Source organism: Crocuta crocuta, unplaced genomic scaffold (assembly GCF_008692635.1).
Source record: "Crocuta crocuta isolate KB4526 unplaced genomic scaffold, BGI_CrCroc_1.0 scaffold84, whole genome shotgun sequence".
Classification (NCBI taxonomy): Eukaryota; Metazoa; Chordata; class Mammalia; order Carnivora; family Hyaenidae; genus Crocuta; species Crocuta crocuta.
The window spans coordinates 3778407-3790012 of record NW_027530213.1 but is presented as its reverse complement, the minus strand read 5'-3'; the positions used below and the strand labels follow the sequence as shown (position 1 = coordinate 3790012).

At 46.0% G+C, this 11606-nt stretch overlaps 1 protein-coding gene across 1 annotated transcript in view; it reads right to left on the bottom strand.

The window, feature by feature from the left end:
- The window catches only part of HLCS (holocarboxylase synthetase), a 223286-nt gene that overhangs the window by 153991 nt on the left and 57689 nt on the right, over positions 1-11606 (bottom strand). Inside the window, exon 5 of the mRNA XM_077765496.1 lies at positions 3157-3428. Coding sequence (XP_077621622.1) covers positions 3157-3428 — 272 coding nt within the window. The remainder of the gene's footprint in view (positions 1-3156; positions 3429-11606) is intronic.

The following is an 11606-nucleotide window of genomic DNA, read 5'->3' as shown; positions in this document are numbered from 1 at the left end:
GCAACAAATATATTTGGGATTGGGGCAGAAATTACTGGCTGTTCCCCACTGTGTACTCCCCCCCTCCTTTCTTGAGAAGAGAACTCAATTTTTAGCTGCTGTAAGTCCCAGTGGGTAGCAGTGGGGGGCACAGAAAAAGGATTTGAGAAACTTCCTAATAAAGATCTGTTATCTAATTTACATTTTACTTCTATTCCAGACTACTAGGAAAGAGCCACAAAAGTAACCGATGTAAAGAAACATGCATGGAGTTCAAACCCAGGCCACAGTTCTGAAAAGTCTTCTTGCCCTGGACTTACAGACGTGGTCAGTCCACAGGAACAATTCACATACACTAACTGGTGATACGTAGCTTCCTACACGCTGGTGGGACACTAGAGTTTGACTCTGGTGACCCTAGGCACTAAAAGATGACGTATGAAATTGGTGGATACATGTAACATACACGAAAGCAGTGTCTGGAAGATAAAAGGTCTTGATACATGTTGGCTGGTATTATTGCTATTATTATCACAACCACAGACTGCTTCCTTGAGGAAGGCCCATGTGGGACCCAACAGAATCTTAGCTACAGAAATGGTCTTGGTCTTACTCTTAGAGAGTGATAAGCCATATATTCCGTGTACCTATCTCATGGTCCCTTTGTGCTCAGCTGTGAGTTTTGGGCATCAAGGTGACCGCTTCAAGGTCCTTCTAAAAAAGAATACAGCCCATCCACCCCACCCCCAGGAACTTCTCACCAGCCTTGCTGACCTCACGAAGCTGCAATGAGTAACTTTATCTCTTAGCCTTAGGAAGGAACCCACATGAGCAGTGGAAGAAGACATCTGGAGGTTACATTGAGCGGCCACTATTTATTCATTCAATATCTGCTCTGTGCCAGGCGGAGGGATTAATCATTAATCATCAAAGCCATTTCATTTTCTGTGCTCTACAGAGACCAGACAAGAAGCAAAACAAAGAAGCTTCCCAAATGCCCTCGGAAAAGCCAAAATATTTTTTCTCTTTCATAAAAATAAAAACTCTTTATCTTACAGAAGGTTCTGACTCCATTAGTGTTGAACTCACTACACATTTTTAGACCTGAGTTGCTTAAGACAGAATTAAAAACAAAGTTCAATATCAAAAAGGAACTCACCAACATCCAAGGGCACTAAAGCAGTGTATTTACATGGCATTTTCCCCCCATCCTAAAACATGTGCTCACAAGTGTGTAAGGAAACCCAACCATCTGATTACATGGGAGACTCAGTCCATCTACTCGAAAGGGCTCACGGCCATCTTAGTAATAATATACTGCCCACTATACAAGCTCAGAGGCCGTAACTCCACTGGTTCAAGATCATCTCAACATAAAATATTCTTTACTGACTATCCATCAAAAATGGACAAGACAGGGGCGCCTGGGTGGCTCAGTCGGTTGAGTGTCTGACTTCGGCTCAGGTCATGATCTCACAGTTCATGGGTTCAAGCCCCACATCGGGCTCTGTGCTGACAGCTAGCTCAGAGCCTGGAGCGTGTTTCGGATTCTGTGTCTCCCTCTCTCTCTGACCCTCCCGGCTCACACTGTCTTTCTCTCTCAGAAATAAATTTTAAAAAAATTAAAAAAAAAAAAATGGACAAGACATGCCAATGTTTTCCTTTTTAAATTTAATCTCCCCAAATCTTATGTTAAATGCCATGTCTGATTTTTTATTTGGAAAATATAATAATAGGTCACCTTTTCAGTATAAATCATGTTCTCTTGAGCGACAAAGGATTATCACAGAATTCACATGAGCAAGTAATGCTTGTTCCGTATACAAACACAGGCTTTTCCCTGCTCATCCAAGAAGAGGGCACTGGGAAGGAGGGAAAGCCAGGAGAGGGGGGTAACACTGACAAATAAAAGTACCCGTGGCAACATAAGAACCATTCATGACCGTGGCTCATAGTGCCCTTCCTATGACACTCACCTCGCTCTACCAATTCCACTACACTGATGCTTTCTCTACATACTATACCCACATAGAACTGCCAGTTCCATGAGAATGGAGTAGGGGTGAGTAGGACAGTCTGGAAAATACTACGGTATCACATCATTTCAACATATCGTATCAACATGTTATGGAATTCCAGAAGTTATTAAGAAAGTCCCAAATATTTCCCCGCGTTGAATTCTGCATCTACTTGCGCAGTCCCATGAGAGAAAATACCTAGAAACTGTGAATCCAGTGGTTCTTTTGGGATCTTAACACTCCTGAAATTTCAGTCTCATGTCGAGGAAAGATGCCTTTCTTATTCACTCCCTCTATAAGCCTACTTTTTAAACTATCTCAATAGAAGAGTACTGATTAATACTAATTTAAGAGTTACAAAAAATCCTTTCATCTCTTTGCCATTTTTTAACCTTTAACCAACATCCACGGAACATGAGCAAAGGGGAGAAAAAACAAAGAGAGAAGCAAACCGAGANATGCACTTGTTGTGAGGAGCACAGGGTATTGTACAGAAGTGTTGAATCACTATATTGTACACCTGAAACTAATATTTCACTGTTAACTGGAATATAAGCTAAAGGAACTTTTTAAAAAGTCTACAAAACAAGAAATAAGAAGGAAAACTCAGTAAGAATAAATCTTGAACATCTGAACAAGATGACAGAGGACCTACAAAGTGTGTTGAATAGGAACATACCAAAACAGGTTTCCAAAAGTACGAAATCTCCACTTCATGTCCACCTAACGCAGCGTACGTGTCATTCAGATTTCCTATTTTAGTGCTCCCGCAAAACATTTTCAAGTAAATGTTTAACACTGGTTATAACAATACAAAAATCAAATGATAGCCTGAGTAATAATGTCACCCATTAAAGATATTTTTTCATCAAGTTCTTTGGCCAAGGATCATCTGAAAAGCCTGATACTAAAAGAAGTGGGTCACAATACACAAAATCGCCCTGCTTTAAAATATGCATCTGTGATCAAGGAAATCATTATTTAATTTCTCTCCGCCTGCATTACCTCGGACAGGACAAGGGTATTCCCAACCTTGCTAATGGGCTTGTTGAGACCTCTCCTTCGACGCCTCTGCCCCTTCTCCCCAGCACTGGTTAGACAGAACAGTCAATGTAACTGGACGACTCTGAGCAGGTGTGCAAGTCTAGTCACGACTCACCCATCCAGAAGATTCATCGTGGTGGGGGTCACTTCGGCAAACAGGACTACTTTTCCAAGTTGCTGTGTCTGCAGATTTTGTCGATAGATCTCTAAGTTAAAATGCTCTGATAAGAAGGACTCCACGTCAGTCACCACAGGTAGAGAAGATGGGGTGATTTCTATGTCAGACGTGTAGGAGGAAAGAAACTTAAGGGAGAGCTTGCTGGACTTGATTACTCCTTCAGGATCCACGTGTTTCCCCAGCCACTGCATAAGAGGGTCCCAGATTTCCTGTGGTATAAGGAAAGAAATGAAAAAGGTCATAATTTGGCATTACATTAGGTGAGGGTAGTCTTTCCTTAAAATGCCACTTTGGTAATAGAAGTACTTCCTAATTCATGACGAATAAGAGCTAAAGGAACATATTCCAAGCTTCTGTGCTATCATACAATCGACAATAAGTATACGAAGTATGCTTATGCTATAAAATTACAGTTGACTCTTGAACAATGTGGGTTACGAACCACATGGATCCCACCCATATACAGGCTTTTTTCAATAAATACAATACAGCGCTAGGGTGCGTGGCTGCCTCCATCGGAAGAACATGTGACTCAATCTCAGGGTCATGAATTCGAGCCCCATGTTGGGTGCAGAGATTATGTAAATAAATAAAACTTAAAAAAAATAATACAGTACGGTGCTGTAAATATATTTTCCCTTCCTTATGATTTCCTTAATACCTCTCCTTTTCTCTAGCTTATTCTAGTGTAAAGATACTGCATATAATACATGTACTACACAAAATACATGTTGGTCAACCGTTTAGGGATGGGTAAGGCTTCTAGTCAACAGTAGGGTATAGTAGTTAAGTTTTGGGGGAGCCAAAAGTTATATGCTGTGGATTTTTGACCATACTGGGGGGGGGGGCAGGGGGCTCCCCTAAGCTCCACGTCATTCAAGGGTAAACTGAACACTGTTTAGAAATAAACACAGCTCATTATTAAACTTTCTATCCTACGTTACATCCTAAGTCCTCAAAAGTCTTCTCCAGCTCTAGAATTCATTAGTAATCCTACAGTCCATACATTCTGCAGAAAATTTACAGTTTTACACTTTTGCCCCCCAAGGAAATTTCATTGTTCGAGCTGGGGAAATTCCATAAAGAGGCAGGTGAAAGCAGTCACGGAAGACAAAGCACAAAGACAGCAGCTTCCGCTCTCCGCTTCCAGAGCACCTTCACCTCCTGTCCTAGACGAGCTGACCACCACCAGCCGCTGACAGGTCACCCGCAGTGGGGACATGACTTTCACATGGGAAAATAATCGGAAACCCAACAGCGGCTTTTCCCATGTGGGAGTGGGGGGAGTAGAGCCTACCAGAAACCCTGCCTAACCCAGAACAAAGCTCTCGATTCTACCCCTGAAACAAGAAGCCTCCTAGAAGCCGCAGCTTCCTGTTGAGCCCTGGAGGACCCAGAGGCCTCCCTCCACGGTGGGGCACCACGGACCTACGGGGCCAAGGGAGTCATCACCCCAAGAGGCCAACACCAAATGTGTTAAAATCGGTCACAGTAAACACAGATGCAGGCTCTCGGCCACATTCATGCAAACGCTAGGCCTTTCAAAAGAGGAAAGGTAACCCCTCTGTTAACACGAGGGTATGTCCCAAAGGTGCACATGGCCACAGGGAAGAAGTAGCTCCAAAGATGAAATTTTATTCAACTCAATTCAATTAACGGACCATTAAAACTCACTTCAGCTTACAAAAAGTACAGAGGATAGGGGAACCAGTTCAATAACTTTGGAAGGAAGGAAATCAAAAGAAATCCAGACGGTGAGACATTTCACAAAACAAGAATCTGCAGGTCAGTGTCACAGGGGACAAAAAGGCAAGAAAGGGGGTGAGAGAAGAGGGGGAGACCCCGCCTGGAGGAGGAGAGACATACAAGGTAGAATCAAATACAGCAGCTGCCCGCAAGGGGGCCCACAGGAGGGGACCAAGGTGGGACCGGGCGCGAGTGTAACCCGCCCAGAGTGTAACCCTGGAGCTGCCAGCCCAGAGAAGGGCTGGAGGAGTTAGGTTGGGGTCAGGGCTTGAGACCAGCCCTTGTGTGAACCCTTGGCCCCAACCCACTCACCCTGGAGAAGCCCTAGGCAGGAACCCCGGCCTTATCAAACTACACAAGGTCTGGGCACCCCAGAGCATCTCCAAGATGACGGCTTCATCACAGAACCATATCTACCTCACTGCTGACACACTTGCCTCGGGCCTACAGGATGGAAGTTTTACCAGGCGCAATGACAGCTTCATCACGGGTAAGAAATGAGCCTGGAGACCGGGAACGCCATCCCCAGAGAAGAAGTGGACCTGTGTGTCCCCTGGTGTGTGCGGAAGCCAGCTTGGGGTCCAGCACACGCCCCCTGCGACCCCCAGTGTCATGCGAGGGTCTCTTCTGTGTCTGTGCTCCCAACCCTTCTTGGATGAACAAAGCCTGACCAGTATTCAGGGGAATCGTTTTTCTCCTTCCTGTTTCGGCCAGAGGTGTTGGGACCGTGTGACTTCTGAGTGATTTCCTATAGTGTCGGTTCCTCCCTCCAGGATGGAGGGCAGAGGGGCGCAATAGCCACCATTCCAGGAATTCTCAATGAATTTTTATTACTTAAAAAAAAAAATGGGGTGGCTGGGTGGCTCAGTTGGTTAGGTGTCAGACTCTTGATTTCGGCTTAGGTCATGATCTCCCAGATGGTGGGATCAAGCCCCGCAGTGGGCTCTGCATTGGGTGTGGAGCCTGCTTGGGATTCTCTGCCTCTCCCTCCACCTCCCTCCCACTCATGCTTCCACTCTCATGTGTGCACGCGCGCTCTCGCTCTTCTCAAAAAAAAAAAAAAAGAAAAAGATATGATCAAATACAATGAATGGTTCTTCACCAGCTTCTGGTTTGAAAATCAAGCTGGAAGAGACATTTTGAGACAATGAGGAAATTTGAATATGGACCATACGTATCAAATAACAAAGATTCACTGTCAGGTTCAGAAGGCATGATAACGGTACGTCCTTAATGTTAGAAACCTGCACGCGTCACGATGTCTGTAATTTACCCCCAAATTAGATGAAACAAAGAAGGAAAATGCTAATAAGTGTTAATTTTAGACCATGAATATTGGAGGAATTTGTTACACTACCCTCTCTATTCTCCAGGTTTTAAAACTATCATGATTAAAAGTAAAAAAGAAAACAAACAGACACAGACAAAAATGATAAAATAAACTGTAACTATTATAAAAATACACATTCCACTAAAGCGTTTTGTCAATCCATTCATCCAACAAATATTATGATCTTATGAGTGCCTACCATATGGCAGACATTCTCTGAGGTTCTGAGATTTGGCCGTGAATCAAGGGGCCAAATCTCCCATCCTCATAAGGTTTATATTCTAGAAAAGAATCAGTTAATTTTTAAAAATCCATCAGCACAAGACACAGAATGTTAGATAGTCCTAAGTGTCAAGAGGAGAAGAGATAAAAAGTGTTGGAGGTAAGACATTGTAGGAAGGGCATACATGAGAGGGACTCAAGGGAGGGAGGAATTATATTATTGTTTACAATGCATACATCGTATTATTAATTATATACAATGTACACATATTAATTATATACAATGTATATATTATGCTAATTGTATATTATTAACATATACAATCACTCTTATTTTTTCTTATTTTTTAATTTTTATTTTTGAGAGAGAGACACACAGAGTGTGAGCAGGCAAGGGGCAGAGAGAGGGGGAGATGCAGACTCTGAAGCAGGCTCCAGGCTCTGAGCTGTCAGCACAGAGCCCCACGCAGGCCTCGAACTCATGACCTGAGAGATCATGACCTGAGCTGAAGTCAGATGCTTAACCAACTGAGCCACCCAGGGGCCCTGCTCTCCGTCACTTATACAGAGGATTCCAAGGAGAAGCAGAGGCCCCGAGGGAGCGCGAGTGGGGAGGGAAGTCCAGGGACGCAGAGCGAGCCAGGAGGAGGGCAAGGGGCCCAGAGGGCGAGGGACAGCTGCACGCACACCGTGTAGGGCCTACAGGGGCACAGTGGGGCCTGGGGCCAACGAGGAGCCCTCGGGGGCTTTGAGGAAGGGAGCGTGGTGACCTACTCGGCACAGCCACAGCACGCTCACTCGCTGGGCAACCTGCACCGAGGGCGGACTGAGGGGCGCAAATCGGAGGAAGCAGACACCTGTCAGGAGGCCCCCGAGGTTCCTGGGAGGGCGGCGATAATGCCTGGACGGGTGTGACAGTGGGCATGGGAGAAGGGACTCTGGGGTAGCGGCTGTACGACTGGCGGACAGATCACATTTAGAGGAAATGGGGAGTCAAAAGGAGCCCAAGCAACCAATTCAGCCAACTTTATTTGCAAAGCAAGCAAACGCAGGCTTACTTCTCCAAGATTTCCGACCTGCGCACCGGGAGGGACAGAGGTGCCACTGAGAACAGCAAGGGCGGGAAGGGACAGGTTTGGAGCCAGCTCCGGGCACGGCACGTGTGAGACATGCGCCAGGAAATGCATGGAGGCGGCATTAAGCACTGGGACACGTGTGTCAGGGAGCTAGGGGACGGGGCCGCCCTGAGGACATAACCTTGGGAAACTCCAGACTGTGGATGCTAATTTGAAGCCAGAAGACAGGCTGAGCAGTGAGCGACTGACTGGATGAACAGAGTGGCTGCACTGGTGCCCTGAGGCTGCCGTTGCAAAGGGTCACAAAGTGTCACAAATCGGGGGCTCCGCAGAAATGTATTCTCTCCGAGCGCTGGGGGCTGGACGTCCACACTGAAGGTGTCGGCAGCGCCACACTCCCTCCGAAAGCTCTAGGGGAGAATCCGTTCTAGGCTGCTCTCCCAGCCACTGGTGTCGCTGGCGATCCGTGGCTCCCTTCCACGTGCCCAACTCTCTTCTCGTCTTCTTATAAGGACACTAGCCGCACTGCATTAGGGCCAGCTGCAGTGCCCTTCTTAACCGGATTGCATCTGCAAAGACCTTATTTATGTCCAAATAAGGTCACATTCACAGGTGCTGGAGATTAGGACTTCAGTGTACCTTTTGGGGGGGACAAAACTCAACCCACGACAGGGGTCACTGCTTAGATATCAGGGAGAGGAGAAGGCAAAGGAAAACCAAGTGTGTGTGTGCGTGTGCGTGTGGAGGGCGGAGGGCGAGTGCCCCGTGAGTTCTGGGGCCCAGTTTCACAGGTGGCGAGAAGGCAGGAAGATGAAGGTAAGGCAGTAAGAAGACGGCTGAGCTGTAACCACTGGACTCCGCAGGACAGAGCCCACTGGGTGCAGGCAACGCCTGATGTCAATAAGGGAAGGAGAGAAGGGCATCCGGTGGTTCAGTCAGTTAAGTATCTGACTTCAGCTCAGGTCATGGTCTCCCGGTTTGTGGGTTTGAGCCCTGCACTGGGCTCTCAGCTGTCAGCACAGAGCCCACCTCGGATCCTCTCCCCCTTCTGTCTGCACCTCCCCCACACATGTTCTCTCTCTCTCAAAAATAAATAAACATTAAAAAATAATAATAAGGGAAGGAAAGAAACTGCAGACTCTGGAAATAACAGCATGTTTTTTGTTGTTTTGTTTTGTTTTTTAATGATGATGCAAAAGGTCCCATCCAGAAAGGTAACAGGTGAACAGGTGAGGGCTGGACCCTAAAGCTCAAGCAGAGAGCTCAGCCTCGGGAGCAGAGCCCTCCCCTCCCCCCTGCTGCCCCGGGATGGACAGGGCTCCCATCCCCAATAGAGACACCCAGCCTGCTTCTCCACTGGGTCGCAGCCCCCCTCACCCCCGCCGACCACACGGCCATCCAGGATAGCACTGGAAATGCATCTACACGACCAGCACTCTGCTCCCAGCTGCAGGGAGGCAGGTAGGAGTCCTGGGTTGAAGGCTGTTGACATCATCTTTGGATTCCTTCTATTTTTTTCTCATAAATAAAAAAGCACGATCATCGGCTAAGAGGGAAAAGGAAGACGGAGGTTTGAGAAGGCAGAGTGAGAAAACGCAGGAAGCAGGGAAAATACAATGAGCAGCTAGAAGTGTTCAGGGTCCACTCCCAGGTTAGTGTTTCTGAATTTACAGTGAACTGTTGGCACAATTTTGTGTTTTTATCCAGCCTGCTCAGCTCCAGAGCTCTGTGGAATAGGTACAGAGGAGGCTGAGGAGGTATATAAAGTTACTGACCTACTGCAAAGGAGGCTCTGATGGAAATATAAAGATAAATAACAGGATAATCCTGGCCTAGGAGCTCACAACCCAGTGGGAAGGTCAGCAAGAGGAACACAGAACAGGAAAGGAAAATTTCAGAGGGAAAAGCAAAGTGCCCAAGAGGAAAGCAAAACAGGAAGTGATTCTGTTTCAACACAGCACCAGAAGAGTTGTTGAAAGAGGGAAAGCTGACATGCGTTCCCAGAAGCTACAGCCCTAACCTTCCACCTTTGCACAAAGAACCAAGATAAATTTTAAACACAGCATTCCCTGTTCACTGTTATTTCTTGGTATAAATTCTACTGGAGGAAGAAGGCAGAATGAATGAATAAAAAACATACAAAAGTAACCCCATTACAGACTAACCATTCGCGTCCCCCCAGAATTTATGTTGAAATTGACATCCCCATGATGGCATCAGGTGGTGGGGGCCTTTGGGAGATGATTAGGTCGTAAGGGAGGAGTCCTCCCGAATGGGTTCCGGCTCTTATAGCTCAGTCAGTTAAGCATCTGACTTCAGCTCAGATCATGATCTCAGGGTTCATGAGTTCAAGCCCCGGATCAGGCTCTGCTCTGACAGTGTGGAGCCTGCCTGGGATTCTCTCTCTCCCTCTCTCTGCCCTTCCCCCACCTGCATATGTGCACATGCACACTCTCTCTGTCTCTCTCTCAAAAATATGTTAATAAACTTAAAAAACTGCATACACACACACGCACACATGCACGCAACCCCAGAGAGATCATTCGCCCACTCCACCAAGCATGGACACAGCAAAAAAAGCAGCTGTCTGCAACCCAACAGAAGGTTCTCACCAGAATCAACCATGCTGTCACCTTGATCTCAGACGTGGAGACTCAAGAAGTGTCAGAAATAAATGTCTGTTGTTTACAAACCTGGTCTATGCACTTCTGTTGTAGCAGCCTGAACTAAGATAGCCCCAAACCTCAAATCTGGCCATTAGTTACAACCAACACCTTAAACTTAGTTTAACGCCCTTGAGGTGGAAAGTGAACAGATCTGAATTGCCTTCATCATGTTCTCCAGGTCACCTAGATGCCACAAGTGCACCACAAAGGTTAAAGATACATATGGGTGAATAGGTTAAATCATAAAAATAAAGGGAAAATAATCTGGAAAACAAGTATTTAACCAACTGCAGTTTTCATTAATTCAAGCAGAGGGTTAAGTGGTTATCCAGCAGCTGTAGGCAATGTGGATCTCCATTCGAAGTCGATGAAACCAAAAAGAAACACTTGGCACCAAGTAATAGTTAGAACGGGAACAAAGCAGGGAATCTCCTCTGGAGTGAGTTATTCAACTGGCCACCTACACGGGATTCATCTAAGAAATACATATGGAGCACCACTATTTCTCAAAGATAGTACCACAGAACAAAGAGAGGAGGAAAGGGGTGTCTAGGTGGCTCAGGTGGTTGAGTGTCCGACTTTGGCTCAGGTCAAGATCGCATGGCTCATGAAATCAAGCCCCACACTGGGCTAGCTGCTGTCAGTGCTGAGCCCTTTCCAGATCCTCAGTCCCTTTCTCTCTCTGCCCCTCCCCCATTCATGCTCATGCACACATGCACTCTCTCCCTCTCTATCTCTCAAAAATAAATAAAACATTAAAAAATATATATGGAGCACCCACTTTTTTTTAATGTTTATTTTTATTTTTGAGAGAGCGAGCGCAAGTGCAACAGGGGCAGAGAGAGACACACAGAACCCAAAGCAGGCTCCAGGCTCTGAGCTGTCAGCACAGAGCCCGACGCAGGGCTTTGACTCACCAACCACGAGATCGTGACCAGGACCAAAGTTGGACACTTAACCAACTGAGCCACCCAGGCACCCCAAGCACCCAGTATTTCTCAAAAATAGTACCACAGAATGAAGAGAGGAGGAAGGTATGCATACACACAACTACAACCTAGTATAACAAGTGCTTAAAAAATTCCTTCAAACTATTCAAATATACACAACCTTTGGCAAAGTGGGTCAATCTGGCCCATTAAGTTTAACCACTTACTCTTATTTGCATACAATTTGGGAGCCAGAGTCTCAAGGAATTACATTATCACTGTTACGTCTACTAATTACTAAAGTGATATTCCAAATTGTTTCCGGAAGCAATGCTTAAGAGATGCACAAACGTGCAAAATAAAATTGATGCAAGCAAGGAACATGGATTTTTGTTCTTAATGCCTTTTTCATGTAATC